Source organism: Palaemon carinicauda, chromosome 38 (assembly GCF_036898095.1).
Source record: "Palaemon carinicauda isolate YSFRI2023 chromosome 38, ASM3689809v2, whole genome shotgun sequence".
In the NCBI taxonomy this organism is placed as follows: Eukaryota; Metazoa; Arthropoda; class Malacostraca; order Decapoda; family Palaemonidae; genus Palaemon; species Palaemon carinicauda.
Window position 1 is genome coordinate 3,366,132 of NC_090762.1, and position 16,942 is coordinate 3,383,073.

Sequence of the window (16,942 nt, forward strand, 5' to 3'; positions counted from 1 at the left end):
GCGACCCACATAGATGCGTTTCTACTGGACTGGTCTCACCTGGACGCGTACGCATTCCCACCGTTCAAGATCATCAACAAGGTACTGCAGAAGTTCGCCTCTCACGAAGGGACAAGGTTGACGTTGGTTGCTCCCCTCTGGCCCGGGAGAGAGTGGTTCACAGAGGTACTTCAATGGCTGGTAGACGTTCCAAGGAGTCTTCCTCTAAGGATGGATCTCTTACGGCAGCCCCACGTAAGAGATCTTCATCAAAGCCTCCCTGCGCTTCGTCTGACTGCCTTCAGACTATCGAAAGACTCTCAAGAGCTCGAGGTTTTTCGAAGGAGGCAGCCAGAGCGATTGCGAGAGCTAGGAGAGCTTCTACCATCAAGGTATACCAGTTGAAGTGGGAAGTCTTTAGAGACTGGTGCAAGTCATCATCCATTTCCTCTTCCAGTACCTCTGTAGCCCAAATTGCAGACTTTCTCCTACATCTGAGAAATGTTCGCTCCCTCTCAGCGCCCACTATTAAGGGCTACAGGAGCATGTTGGCTTCTGTATTCAGACATAGAGGCTTAGATCTTTCCAATAATAAAGATCTCCAAGATCTCCTTAAGTCCTTCGAGACCTCTAAGGAACGTCGTATGGCAACTCCTGGATGTAACTTAGACGTGGTCCTAAGGTTCCTAATGTCCGACAGGTTTGAGCCATTACATTCAGCCTCCCTGAAGGATCTCGCCCTCAAGACGCTTTTCTTAGTGTGCTTGGCTTCGGCTAAAAGGGTCAGTGAGATCCATGCCTTCAGTAGGAACATCGGCTTTTCTACAGATAAAGCCACATGTTCACTTCAGCTTGGTTTCTTGGCCAAAAATGAACTGCCTTCTCGTCCTTGGCCTGTTTTATTTAGCTCGTACCAAATCCTTACGAGGTGGATCTGAGGCCTTGTGGTGCTCAGTTAAGAAGCCATCATTACCTATGTCTAAAAATGCTTTATCGTATTTTATTAGATTTTTAATCCGAGAGGCTCATTCTCAATTGAGTGAAAAAGATCGTTGCTTGCTTAAGGCCAAGACGCACGAAGTAAGAGCTATAGCAACTTCTGTGGCCTTTAAGCAAAACAGATCTCTATGAAGTATTATGGACGCGACCTTTTGGAGGAGCAAGTCGGTATTCGCTTCATTTTACTTAAAAGACGTCCAGACTCTTTATGAGGACTGCTACACACTGGGTCCATTCGTTGCAGCGAGTGCAGTAGTGGGTGAGGGTTCTACCACTACATTCCCTTAATTCCAATATCCTTTTAATCTTCTCTTGAAATGTTTTTAATCTTGTTGGGTTGTACGGAAGGCTAAGAAGCCTTTCGCATCCTGATTGATTTGGCGGGTGGTCAAATGTCTTTTCTTGAGAGCGCCCAGATTAAGGGTTTTGATGAGGTCCTGTTGTATGGGTTGTCGCCCTGGATACAACAGCTCCTGGGAGTCTTTCAGCATCCTGAGAGGATGGCTGGGCTTCGTGAGGAAAGCGGACTAACAAGGCAGAGTAATCGTCAGAGTCAGCTTCCTTACCAGGTACCTATATTTATTTGGGTTTTGTTATGATATAACTGTCAAAAACTCTAAGCATATACGCCTTTATTGTATTAATACTGGTCTCTACCCACCACCATGGGTGTGAATCAGCTATTATATATTCACCGGCTAAGTTTAATATTTAAAAATGATATTTTGATTATAAAATAAATTTTTGAATATACTTACCCAGTGAATATATAAATTAAAGGCCCTCCCTTCCTCCCCGATAGAGACCCAGCGGAATGAGAAGAACTGGAGCTGTTTACATGTATATGCGGTATCTGACCGATAGTCGGCGCTGGTGGACACACCTGCAACCTTCATGGCGATCGCTCGCGAGTTTTTGTGTTTCTGTCGAGCCGTCCGAGACGTCAGCTATTATATATTCACCGGGTAAGTATATTCAAGATCACATATATTTAAGATCACATGTACATTAGTTTTATCTTGAGAAGTATTGGAGAATCATACTTGAAATTAATTACTCTCATTTTGTATATGTCAATCAATTCATTAATTTATTTACTTATGCTGTTTTTTATGTTTCTTCTAACAGGTTATGTTTCTAGTTCATATTTGTGTTAATATATTAAAAGATATAGGCTATTTTATCATGAAATCTGATGAAACAAATACATAGGGTGACAGTCTCTAGAGAGATGGTTTTCCCCTAAAAGGTAGTTCATCGTTAGGGATTTATGTATCAAATGCATCATAGCTATTGTTTAATAGTAATGCTTATTGCATAAGGATTATGATAGCTTAGTTAATACCCTCAAATTTCTAATTAACACTTCAGTAATTCAGGAGTTTCACATCCACTGTTATCGCCTTTAAGTGGATAGATCTTTAGTCATATCCAGAATAATTAATTCTACTAAGTCTTACCTATGGTGTAGGCAAAGGTCAAAGAAAAGGTTTAGATACTTCAAATGATATTCTAAAACATTAACCTGAAAAATGACATAATAAAGTGACACGACACCTACAAGGTGATCGCGCGAGGGTTGTAACCTCTGCATTCCATGCTTTTATCTTTCTCTAGTATATTTGGAAGATTTATATTAGAAGAGTGTAAAGAAGGACCTTTTCACCGGCCGTCACAGGCCGCCCCAGAAAAGTGCTTTGTGTGTAGGACTGCTCTTTCCCCCCCACTTGAAAATATGCCCATTATGCATTATACATTTAATTGTTACAATGACCCAAAATTCCTTAGTAATAAATATTAAGGATTTGAAGGGATGATCATGTGATGCCAAATTTAAAGAGAGAGAAAAATCTAAAGTAAAATTGTTGCCCGATGCTTTTATAATGTCAGCAATATTTTTTTTTGCAGATTTGGGAAAGTGTGGGCTAAATATTAAATGTTCTAGGACGAAAAAAATTTAGCAAAAAATAATGAATGATTTTGAAAATTATAAAATTATTATATCTAAGTATTGCAGTCCGAGAATAAGTACTACATAACTGATGAAAGCACCTGGAGTCCTAACATTCATGCAAGTAAAGACACACAATAATTGCAATTACGTATGCAGTATTAGCAAAATCTAAGTAAAAAGACTGATTTTTGTAGATAGAGATCAATTAGACCTGCCCAATCTTCTTACCTCATACTGTGCTTTGTTTTCAGAACAATTTTTGTAAGTTTGCAATCGTGCCTACTCTTTTCCATCCCCTTCTTTAAGAAGACAGGTTAAAGGATAATTATAATTATAAAAAATTCGTATACCTTTACAGTAGAGCAAAATGGATCCTTTATTCACTTTTTTTTTTTTTTTGCTAGATAGCAAACGGTAATCCACATACCAAATAAAGTTATTTTTGTTCCATTTTCCTCAATGTATTGATTATTAGTCATAATGTTTTTCTATCTTTATTGTCACAAGGAAGAGATAGCCAAGAAAGGCAAGAGGCCTGAAAAGCTGAACATAATCATCATGGGAACAGACTCGGTGTCACGAGGAAACCTCCGGAGACATATGCCGAAGACTTTCGACTACCTGAAGAACGAGCTTCACGCCATCGACCTGCAAGGTTTCAATAAAATTGGTGACAACACGAACCCAAACTTTGTGGCCATGTTAGTAGGTCTTACCCATGATGATCTCAATGAATTAAACAAACCAAAACGCTGGAGTGAGGATAAATTTGATGATTACCCTTTCATCTGGAAGAATTTCTCTGAAAATGGTTATGTCACAATATACAGCGAAGACTCTCCAAATCTTGGAACTTTCACTTATCAGAAATTTGGTTTTGTTCAAGAACCAACAGATTACTACACTAGACCTTACTTCATTGCTTCTGATGAGATAATTGGTCATCGCGGGAATGGTCCATTTACAGTGGCTCCTCCTTGTCAGGGCAGTAAATGGAGCATCAAGATTATCCATGAGTTGTCTTTGAATATGGCTGAGTTCTTGAAAGAAGTCCCATATTTTGGTTTATTTTGGACGGCTTCTTTGACCCACGACGCGCTAGATTCGGCTGCAATTGCTGACGAACCCTCCGTCGATTACCTGAAGCAGTTGTATGAAGGGGGTTACTTGGAGAACTCTGTCCTGCTCTTCCTCAGTGACCACGGCTTGCGATTTGGAGAATTCCGTAAGACCTATCCAGGACTGCTGGAGGAGAGGATGCCTTACGTCATGATAAAACTCCCTGATTGGTTCAAAGACGAGTATCCAGATGCTTATAACAACATGGCAACTAATACAAGGCGTCTAACCTCAACCTTCGACCTTTATGTCACCTTGCGAGACATTTTACGCCGAGACTACGCCACTCTGGGGGAAAGGTAAATAATTATTTTAAAGTAATTTATTCTTTCGGCTCTTGCACTCGTTGATTTTTCTATTTTGATTTATTTTCTATCTCAAAGACTGGATCATTTATTCTTGACATAAATTGTATACTGTATTTACTCGTAGTTTTTACTTTAGTCTGCTCAGTAGGGTGCACTAGGCCAAAATACACTATAGGACCAACAACATTTGGTTGTCATATACACATTATGAACAGAAGTATTTGGAAACTAGTACCAATGCATGATGGTTGTACCATCCATGCACCTCACTTTGGTCACCGTAACGGTCTTCTCAATGTTCCTTCGACCTCCAACCTAACCCCCTTTTTAGCTGTATAATTTTTTTCCCCTTTCCTTTCTTTCATCTTACTTTCGTACTTCTTATAACTGCATAGTGCAAATACAGAACCCAGATGACCCCTCTGCTCTGAATGGCATCCCTGGGCAAAGCATTGGGCCAAATGGCTTTAATAACATGAGTCTATATGGCATTGTCCCCTTTAGTTGTCAATTTTACACTAGCATAATTCTCAGAAAAAGAATTTATTTTATTCTGAAATGGCTCCCTATCACCAAGCCTTGTTTTATCAGGTGGGAGTTTGTACACTCTTAGGGCTGCATATTTGAAAGCTCAAGAACCCAGCATTGATGTGCATCTTGGCTTCCAATAATTGTAAATTATCTTTAACTATTCTTCTATTACCACGTTTAGTTAACTGTATTGGAGAAAAAGTCTTTTAGTATACACTAGACCTTCATTTCTGATAGCTTAATGAGTCATTACACGATTTATCATTCATAGGAAGCCAGTGTAACTTGAATTACGGTAAAGAGAGGCATGGACTCAAATCATACATGGGTAATCTTAATCTTATCCTTAGGTGTAATACTTCTTATTAATCTCACTGATATTCATTATATTTTGCAGTTTCCTAAGTTATACTCTAGGTAAGTTATAATAAATTCAGTACGCCACTGTTCATGGCTTGGTAAGTCCCTAATTATGAAACACCTAACCAGATACAATATTAATTACTAAAAGCCATATTTCTCAGATGATATCCAGGAAACTCTTGCAAAGAACCAAGAGACAAATTAATTGCCAGCAAAACACCTAGATCTGGAACTTGATCAGTTATCCGACCTAAATTGTCATTAATATTGAATTAATTATCCCCAAGGCTTCTTAACTATTCCATCAACACATAATTTATTTTTATTTAGTTTGGTTGATTAATTACCATCTATTCCAGAATAATGAAGGTTTGAACATTACCTAATTTCTCTTGTCCTGAACCTCATTATTGTAAAAATAGAATGAGTCCTAAACAATCCGCATATACTGTACCTTGAACTTTATTCCAATAGCAAAATATAAAGTAGAATTGGACCTAATAACACTTCATTGGGGCACCCGTCCTCTCAATATTCTCTAAAATGTATTATTTCTAATCCCCACAAGTACTTTCTTTCAAGCAATTGATCTACCATATACTCAAAGGCATCATCAACAATACCAATAGATCTTGAGCCATATAACTGTATTCAAATCTGTAGTTAGGTCATTTAAAACCAGGATGGCATATTTTTCCTGGTAAATCAATTTTGACAGATCATCTACAACAGAACATGCAGCACTCTCAATAGAATTTAATGGCCTATATGCTGACTGATGATCCGATAAAGGTTTTAATTACCGTACGTCTAAATGACTAGTTGTCGAAGAATCGCATATTCAAGCATATTTGCCATGAATGATAAATTCTAACCTGTTCTGCAGGAATTAAAATTCAAGTAGTCAAGATCACTTTACACAAGGGGTTTATTATTATTATTATTATTATTATTATTATTATTATTATTATTATTATTATTATTAGCCAAGCTACAACCCTAGTTGGAAAACCAAGATGCTATAAGCCCAAGAGCTACAACAGGGAAAAATAGGCCAGTGAGGAAAGGAAATAAGGAAATAATTAATGATGAGAATAAATTAACAATAAATCATTCTAAAACCAGTAGCAACGTCAAAACCGATATGTCATATATAAACTATTAACAACGTCAACAACAGATAAGCCATATATAAACAATAAAAAAAAGACTCGTGTCAGCCTGGTCAACATAAAAACATTTGCTCCAACTTTGAACTTTTGAAGTTCTAACGATTCAACTACTGTAGAGAAAGGTTTACAGAAGACTATTGTGAGCCAAGGAACGGGGAATGTAGGATGGAATGTTTATATCCACCTAAGTTGTAGGAAACTTACACTAGTATCCATACTTTCCAATATCACATCAGCAAGGAATGAAAATTGTTTTGCTCTTCAAATTTCAATATTTAGTCTACATCTGATCAATTGAGAAGTTAGTTTTCTAAGCCCTCTTAATATCCTGGTCACATTATCACTGCTTATAATTAAATCTGTTAATCATACTTACACTCCTGGTTCAGTCCTAACCCCTATCCAGTATTTTTATGAGTCACTAATGTTATCAAATATTTGTATAAAAGTCTAAAAAATATAACCATTCAGTACATACATACATATACTAAAGGCACCTCCCCCAATTCTGGGGGGTAGCCGACAACAACAAGAAACAAAACAAAAAGGGGACCTCTACTCTCTACGTTCCTCCAGCCTAACCAGGGACTCAGCCGAGTTCAGCTGGTACTGCTAGGGTGTCACAGCCCAACCTCCCACATTTCCACCACACATGAAGCTTCATACTGCTGAGTCCCCTACTGCTGCTACCTCCGCGGTCATCTAAGGCACCGGAGGAAGCAGCAGGCCCCCTGTGGCCGCGGGGGCATAAAACAATTAGAATAGCGCCAACGTTATCCCTGCGTGTCGTAAGAGGCGACGAAAAGGGACGGGACGAGGGGGCTGGGAACCCCTTCTCCTGTAAAAGTATCCTGTGAGACAGCAACAAAGAGACCATTCAGTACTTAATCATTATAACCACCCGAGAGCTTTTTTTTCAATATATCCGTTTAAAACCAGAAGAAAAGGGCAACTAATAGTAGCAGACCAACAATAAAAAGAATTTTATAGAATTGAAGTGTCAAAAGGACATGAGGTACTAAATAGAGAAGAACCACTGGAGGAGAAGAAAGAGCTAGACAGAGACTGGAAAGTCGTTCAAAAAGCCCTAAAAAGGGATTTTGACGAAGGAAAGATCTATTTCTGGGCGAGGGACCTGTGTCGCCCAGTGAAATGCTCCTTATAGCACCATTTCTAAGGTATAAATACTGCTAAATATACCAGAGAAAAAACGTTGCATGGAATACCAGGAATATACCCAGCTCGCTCACTCTTATAGGGTGTCGGTATAGTAACTGGGGCGTGTTAGAACCACTACCAGAGGTCCCTTACCAAATAGTCTTATCCTTCCTCATCCCCCTTTACTACGAGGTGCCGTTCTACATCCGACTACTACCCGCTACTACAGCTACTACCCCCCCCCCCCCACCTTCACTACCACTACCCATGCTTCTTCCATCCATTCTTAACTTAAATACCCAAACAAGAAAGCAGACGGCGTCAGAATTGGATGACTGAAGACATACTTGATAAGATGGAAGATAGAAGAAGGAATAAAGAAAGAAATCCTCAAAGATATGAGGAAGTAGTCTTAAAAATTAGCCAGAAATGTAACACAGCAAAAGGAAAACTGGACTATGAACAGCGTGAAGAAGTAAAGGAATTAGAAAGAAATTATAGATATAAGAGTATACACAAGAAAATAAGAGAAGAAATTGGAAGAGAGATAGATAGAGGATGTTCTGAAATATTGGGAAGAATGTGTGAAGAATCTATTCTAGGATGATAGAGGTGATAGACCTAGGTTGCATATATCAATGAATGGTCCAGAATAACTATAAGAGGAAATATTAAGTGTAATGAAAAAGTTGAAGGTTAAAGACTTGGCCATGATGTGGTCACAGTTGAAATACTACTGGCAAATGGGAATTTTGGACTAAGAAAAATTATAGAACTGGCAAACAAAATATATTGCTCCATCTTCATTGCTACCCCGGAGAAACAAAGTGCCATAGATTGCAGTTTATACAGGACCATCAGCTTAATAAGATTAATAAAAACGGATATTAAAAGTAGCATTAAATGAAATAAAAAATAAAGTAAAACTATTAGTTCTAGAAGAACCGTATGGATATACAGAAGGGAAAGGTACCAGAAATGCAATATTAATCATGCGCATGTTAACAGGAAGGACAATAGATGTACAGAAAGATGTTTTTGTGTTTTATAGACTTTAAAAAGGAATTTGATCTAGTTAGACACTCCCAACTTAACGAAATTTTAGAGAACTTGAATATTGACAGCAAGGATATTCGGCTAATAACCAACCTTTATTGGAGTCTTGGAGCAACAGTCAACATCGAGAATAATTTAACACCATGGATAGAAATAAAATGAGTATGACGAGAATGTCTCTCAACAGAACTCTTCTCTACGTTTAGAGAAATCATAATTAGAAGTATATCAGGAATGGAAGGAATAAGAATTGAAGGAGAAAATATAAACTATATTAGATTTGCAGATGACTGATAAAAGCTGACTCGAAGTAACTGTAAACACTTTTCCATTACTGCATTAATGGGAAAAATGTGTTCAGTATAACTTACTTTTATATTCATTTGTATTCACTCTTATAAATATTTTATTTTTTTTATTTCCTTTCCTTACGGGGCTATTTTTCCTGTTGGGGCCCCTGGGCTTATAGCATCCTGCTTTTCCAACTAGGGTTGTAGCTTAGCATTTAATAATAATAATTAATAATAATAATAATAATAATAATAATAATAATAATAATACCATGACTACAAGAAATACTAATATTTTCATAGTTTCCCAGTTACTTCAGTAATGGAAACATCATCATCTACGCCCATTGACGCAAAGAGCCTTGGTTAGATTTTGCCAGTCATCTTGAGCTTTAGCTTTTAAATCAATACTTCTCAATTCATCATCTCCTACTTCACGTTGCACAGTCCTCAGCTATGTAGGCCTGGGTCTTCCAACTCTTCTAGTGCCTTGTGGAGCCCAGTTGAAAGAGCATGCCCAAACCATCTCCATCTACCTCTCGCCATGATCCCATCCACATAAGACACTTGTGTAATCTCTCTTATAGTTTCATTTCTAATCCTGTCCTGCTATTTCACTCCCAGTATTCTTCTGATGGCTTTGTTCTCATATCTACGTAATCTGTTGGATATAGATTTTGCCCATACAGTAACACCGAGCTCATTAAATTGATGTATAGCCTGATTTATATATGTAATTTCTGGTGATTTTGATTTCCAAATTTTACTGAACCTGACCATTGTCTGATTTGCTTTTCATTCAATCTTTCATTAAACTCCAGTTCTAAAGATCCTCTATTAGAGATCATTGTTCGATTCAAATGATTCCACTTCATTAATCCTTTCTCCTTCAAGAATAGCACAAATGTGGCAGCCTTCAAGAAAAACCTGAAGACTTATCTTTTTGGAAAGTGTTATAATAGTGACCTGAAAACTATTAAGCCTGAATACAAATGCTAGCGAAATAACTGATAACGATACAGAGCAAAATATTAACTGGAAAGGAATTATTTTTTCATACACCAAGGCCCGCCTGAACAGACCTTTAGTGTTTGATGGAGGGCGAGAAATAAACCTCTAAAAGTAAAGTAAAAGTAAGTAATAATATTTCATCTTTCATTGCAATGGAAATGTGCGAAATAAGTTAATTATGGGTAACATTATGTATCGGTAAGTTAATTTACATATAAAGTAATTAATTATTGATTTATATCCCCTCAAATTGGTCAAAAGTGTATCAAAAAAAGCATACTTGTGATATTAGTGCCATCATAATGAAAAACTTATGCCTTGCACATGAGAGATTAGGTAAAATATTGTTTAAAGTTTCATTTTATTACTTCTTTTTTTAATTGCGGTGGGCATAATTGAATTGACATCCATTTTCATAGGTTGCATTCATTTGAATAATTTGCAATATACAATAAGCATTCACAATCATCATTTGCGTTTCCTCTTGATAAATCACAGAGCTGTCATTGATGAATTAACTCTAGTCATTAATGTAGATAAATATCTTTTTAGTCTTGGGCTTCCTCGAGTATACTAAGATTGAGTTAAGTTGGCACTAGAAATTTAGAATGCTATGAATGTGTTTTGAATTTTAATGTTCTCCTTTCTTTCCAGTGTATGAATCGGCAGTTTTGCTCATGACATATATTTTGATCATTTTAGTTCTGAAAGAAAATGTGTGCGACATATCTATAAAAACCTACATTTGAGCGGTTATTGTACCCAAAGTAATAATTATAATTTTATGTTTATGTATGTGGGAAATAGATTAGTCATTCTCTGAAATATACCTGGCACAGATGTACTGCATCTCATTGGTTACTTAATATTCATGGGGATGAATAATAAGCAGATTTTATGTATAAGATTAGATAATTCCCAGGAAAGGAAAAGGTGGTCATTTTAAGGAAAGATCAGGGTAGGAATTTAGTTTTGAAAGAATGTTAAATGAATTGAGAATGTCAGTATAGGAACATTGGAACTGCATGAATCTTCATAGTTTAGGAGTACATATTTCCAAAGGCATGTTAGAGTTCTCTTGCTTGAGGGTACACTCGAGCACACTCTCCTATCTTATTTCTCTTCCTCTTGTTTTGTTAAAGTTTTTATAGTTTATATAGGAGATATTTATTGTTGTTACTCTTCTTAGAATATTTTATTTTCCTTTTTTCCTTTCCGTACTGAGCTATTTTCCCTGTTGGAGCCCCTGGGCTTATAGCATACTGCTTTTCCAACTAGGGTTGTAGCTTAGTAAGTAAGTAATAATAATAATAATAATAATAATAATAATAATAATAATAATAATAATAATAATAATAATAATAATAATAATAGTGTGAAATAAAGAAATTGGTAATTTTACAAAGGTATAAAGGCTAGAAGTTGGAAAGGGCGTTTGACTTTGACAGACAGTTGCCAAAACTGATAATAGCAAGGTGTTATCCTATCTAATTTCAAGGTAGAATGGAATAAAAGTAAAGATTGAGAATCTCATTACTGTATTGATTTATTTTAAAGCACAGGTAATATAAGCTTAAGAACAATAATAAGAACAAGCTTAGAAGCTTTGCACCTATCTATAAAGCTTACTACGGTACTACCAATGGCTACCAGGACCAGGAGCCTACTTCGGAAAGTTTGATAGTTAGGAAAGAATTTTGTGTGAAAATGGTGTATGGAATAACTTGTGTAAATTTTCAGATTAAGCAAGACAAATATGCCATAAAGGTGCACAATTCCTGATGATATAGAGATGAGAAAAGTCATCGAGTGCCAGAAATGACGTAAGTTTGGATGCCACGACCTGGGTAGTGTGAGTCTGTGTAGAGGATATGATGATGAGAACTTATCGAATGTAGCCTTTATTATTATTATTATTATTATTATTATTATTATTATTATTATTATTATTATTATTATTATTATTATTATTATTTGCTAAGCTACAACCCTAGTTGGAAAAGCAGGATGCTATAAGCCCAGGGGCCCCAACAGGGAAAATAGCCCAGCGAGGAAAGGAAATAAGGAAAAATGAAATATTTTAGGAATAGTAACATTATTAAAATGAATATTTCCTTTATGGTATTATTGTAGTGTATTACAGGGCAATGTAAACTAGGAAAAAACATGGTAATTTTTTTACGAAAAGTACTTGTTTTTATAGAAAAAATTACGCTCTCCGAAGGTGAATAGTTTCAGAAATAAGTATATATCTATATCCTACGATAATGGGGGGGGGGGGGGGTGACCCACAGTGTGTAACCAATATCATTGAATGTGATTTATTGAAACTGCGAAATTTGTATGGTATAATGTAATTTTATGGTATAAATGGCGATGGCCAGGGGTAGTGCTATCAGGGTACCTCACGCTGTAGGCTGCACAGTAGACATTACACTATTTAAGTTGTCTTTGCAGCATTCCTTCGGTTCCTGGCTGCAATTGCTTTGCAGCATTCCTTCGGTTCCTGGCTGCAATTGCTTTGCAATTGTTAGTAGTAGGTTGGCCAGGGCATTAGCCGCCCGTTCATATACTACCGCTAGAGTGTCATGGGGTCCTTTGACTGGCCAGACAGTACTACATTGGATCTTTCTCTTTGGTTACAGTTCTTTCCCTTTGCCCACACAGACACTGAATAGTCTGGCCTATTCTTTACAGATTCTCCTCTGTCCTCTTACACCTGACACTAAGATTACCAAGAAATTCTTCTTAACCCAAAGGGGTTAACTACTGCACTGTAATTGTTCAGTGGCCACTTTCCTCTTGGTAAGAGTAGAAAAAGGACTTTAGCTATGGTAACCCCCCAGATGCTGAAGCCTTGATGAGGATGGGGGGCTTCGGGATTAGCAGCTGGGCTCTAATGAACAGTGGGAACTACTTCCCACTGGACCTTGGTGCCCAGCTGTCAATCCAACTAAATCAGTTAGCACTTTCTCTTTTACTTTTGGATTTTTCTTTTTTCTCCCATCTCTTCCTTTTGGGCTCGATATTGTTGACGACTTTGGCATGTTCGATTATACTTTGGATGCTGCTTTGGATTTGGCACAGTGTGGGATGGACGGCATTCCATCTCAATCTGTGCCAATTTAGACGCCATCACCCTCTGATAAACCCCATTGGGTGCAGACCAAGTCTGTTAAGAGTTGGGCTCCAGTGATCTGGTTTTAAGTCGCCCATATTTGCGGGTAATGGGTGACGCCAGGCATTGGAGTCGACAGTGGGAGGGGCTAACTACCCCCACTGACCAGTGTATGCCCACCTAAAGAGAGGCAGCCCCTCTCTAATAGAGGACTGGTCCCCGCTAAAGCCTCTTCTCGTGTTGGGCTAAATGGATAGGAGGACTGACATCCTCCGATAAGAGGTGGATAACCCGGCTTGCTCATACCAAAAAAACCCACCCCTCTGTTGACGACTTGGAAAATACAAACATGGACCTCGGTACAGACAGCTCCAACTCGGGTCTAATATTGTAACGTTGGAACCTTATATGCGTTATGGAAAGAATGATAATAAAACACTAGAGAAGAAGAGAGAGAGAGTGTGAGAAATGATGACAGTACACAAAGATATAGAAAAGCAGAAGTATTACCTGGTCACTATGAAGTAGTGAATTATGAAAAATTTATTATCTTAGAATTTTAAAACGGAAGAAATGAGCGTTTAAATGTTTTCAAAGCTATTAGAGAAATAGTTACTTTATGTGGAGGGCAGCCAAAAATTCTACCCCAAGGAAATGGAAGTCTCTTGATACACTATCCCCATTACAAGGTGAAAGGCTAAAAACACTTACAACATTGGATGGTCATAGTGTAAAATGCGTTTCACACCCTACTTTCAACCAGAGTAGAGGTGTGATATATGCTCCAGAATTGCTGGATATAGAGGAAAAAGAAATTGAGGCTGAACTGAAAAGTCAAGTAGTTGTTAAAGTAGTCAGAATGAGAAAGAGGGTTGGAGAACAACGTATTCCTCTTGCTACTTTGATTATAACATTTGATCAATGTAGATTACCAAATGTTATTAAGGCTGGTTGGCTATTGTTGAAGGTGAAACCTTATATCCCTTCACCATTGCGATGTTATCATTGCCAAATGTATGGCCATTTGAGCAAGAAATGTAAGGAAAAAGTAAATAGTAAGCCAGCTGTTTGTGCCAACTGTGGAAAAAGTAGTCATGGAGTATGCAGAGAAAACCCTAATTGCATACATTGTGGGGAAGCTTACCCAGCTACAGCTAAAAGCTGCATTAAGTTTATTTGTTCCGTAACTGAAATACAAACCACGCTTTTTCAATATTTAACTTAGCCGGTGATTATATAAGCTGCAGCTCTGCTGCTCGACAGAAAACTCTACGGAAAAAATCCGCCAGCGATCGCTATGCAGGTAGGGGGTGTACTTCAACAGCGCCATCTGTCGTGCAAGTACTCATTGTAAACAAAGAACTCAATTTTCTCTCTGTCGTGCTACCGGCAAGACCTACTAATTCGCTGTTGCTAACTGGATTTGTTTTCACAACTATTTGGTGAAGTACACTATTCTAGTTTTGAGCTTTGGCTGTGCAGGCTTTCTCTTCAATAAATCCTTGCATTCTTTTTTTTTTTTTTTTTGATATCGGATTATTTGTTGATGACTTTGGATAGTTTTTGAATTCCCCTTTGACCAATTCAAAATGGCTGACCCTTCCCAAGTCCCAAAATTCAGGAAGTGTAATGCTAGGGACTGTTCAAGGCGTCTTCCGAAGGCCTCTATCGATCCTCACACCGTTTGTTCCAATTGTCGGGATAAAACCTGTCAATTGGAAGATTGATGTGAGGAATGCGTTGGGCTTTCGGAATTCGATTTTATCGAATTCCAAAAATATACACGTAGGCTAGAGAGAGATAGAGTCAGGAGAAGTTCATCTCGTTCTGTTGATTTTTCCTCTCCTCATGCCCCACAACCTATTCCTTCCCCTGTAGTGGTTGCTCCTGATCCCCCTTCTGGCACTCGGGAACCTTCGATGGCTGACATGATGCGTGCCATCCAAGCTCTGGGTGAGAGAGTTGAGTCCCTGGCTAGTGACCGTAACCAGCTCATGGCGGACGTCAAGGAGCTGAAGTGTAAAAGTGCAGTGGGAAGTGGTAAAGTGAGTGATAGTGTTGTGGATAGTGTTGCGCTTGACTGTTCGTCTGTTCGTGCCTGTCGTCCTCCTAGTCCGGGACCTCTTGCAAGCTCCCAAGTCCAGGGGAGAAGCAATGTCGTACGACCAATGGGTTCGAGAGGCTTTAATCAGCGAACAGACGTTCCCTCCGTGGTTTCGGGCGTATCTACCCAAGATCGCCCCACCCACACAAAGACGAGAGAGCCCATTTATTCCTCGTCTGCGGAAGAGGTTTCTCGTAAGAAACCATGGACCAAGGTCTCACGATCTCTTAAGCGCAAGTCGGTCCCTTCCGCGCAAGTCCAACGGCCCAGTTGTAGCCACTGGGTCAGTTCGGACTCGCTGCAGTCTTCCGATGACTGCTCACCTCCTAAAAGAGGCAAAGCGGTACCGCCTCAGGCAGTTACACCGTCTGTCGCCGCACCTGCTCCTGCAGACCCCAAGTGGTCTTTGCTGCAGACCATGCAGTACCAATTAACGTCTCTGATGCAGGACTTTCGTGCGGAGAAGGTTGCTGCTGCACCAACCTCTTGCCTACAACCAACCACACACTCGGTTGTGCGTCCTGTGGACGCTGAGGCAACCTTCTTGCGCACTCCAGCTGAGAGAGTCCCGCCACCCATGCGTTCCAGTGTACCCTGCCAGCCGCATGTTGACGTTCAGCGACGCTCGGAACCTTCCGTTGACGTTCGCGAGGTACAACAACCGTCAGAGTTGTTTTGTTTTGACGCGGTGCGTCAACCTCCGCAACCCAGTGTGGTTGCCTCTGCTCGCCCACATCAGACTAGACAGTCTGGAGTAGAGGCTGTGCGTCCCCGCGCTGCTATGGTTGTTGCCAGCTCACAGACTGGGCAACAGTTTCATGACGTTGCATCCGGTTCAGTCACGCGTGCACCCGTGCGACCGGACTCAGCTAACCAGCTGATACCTACTCCATTGCCGCTTCCTCCTCAATACTCGGATGATGGACTCTCTGATGATGACGATGCGGCACACGTTGATGAACCACATTCAGACCTTGACGAGCCCAAGTCCACGCAACCCTCTTTGGACTTTAGAAAAGTTCTTGCTCTGTTCAAAGAGATGTTTCCGGACCAGTTTGTGTCTGTGGCTCCGCGCTCTCCTCCGTCAGAGTTTGCTTTAGGTACGCAGTCATCCTCGCCTGCCTTTACTAGACTCGTCCTCGCACGCTCGTCCAAGAGAGCTTTACGAGTTATAGGAGAGTGGATGCAGTCCAAAAAGAGTCTAGGGAAGACAGCCTTTACGTTTCCCCCTGCTAAACTCTCTTCCAGATCGAGCGTCTGGTATGCCACGGGAGAAGTTCTCCGCTTGGGAGTTCCTGCCTCTGCCCAGGGCGACTTCTCAAGTCTTGTAGACTCTCCCCGCTGGCTAGCCATGAGACGCTCTAAGATATGCTGGTCACCTTCGGACCTAGGCTATCTGTTGAAAGGGATATTTAGAGCCTTCGAGGTCTTCAACTTTTTAGACTGGTGTCTGGGAGCTTTGAGCAGGAAGATCTCCCCGACTGAGAAGGAATCTTCCTTGCTCATCATGTCCTGCATGGACAAGGCCTTACGTGACGGGTCTAGTGAGCTTGCTGCATCGTTCGTATCCGGAGTCCTCAAGAAGCGTGAGAACCTTTGCTCTTTCCTGTCAGCTGGAGTGACACCTTGTCAAAGATCCGAACTTCTGTTTGCTCCTCTCTCTAAGTGCCTTTTTCCAGAGGACTTGATTAAGGAGATTGCTGCTTCTTTGATACAGAAGGACACCCATGACCTGGTTGCGTCCTCTGCCCGCAAAGCCACCCCTTTGCCTACCTTGTCA

The 16,942-nt window shown here is 39.6% G+C and overlaps 1 protein-coding gene across 5 annotated transcripts in view; it reads left to right on the top strand.

Annotated features, from left to right (window-relative positions):
* Positions 1-16,942, top strand: part of LOC137630378 (uncharacterized) — a 209,845-nt gene that overhangs the window by 142,250 nt on the left and 50,653 nt on the right. For all 5 annotated transcript variants that reach the window (XM_068361818.1, XM_068361817.1, XM_068361816.1 and 2 more), the window contains one exon: positions 3,440-4,350. In XM_068361818.1, coding sequence (XP_068217919.1) covers positions 3,440-4,350 — 911 coding nt within the window. The remainder of the gene's footprint in view (positions 1-3,439; positions 4,351-16,942) is intronic.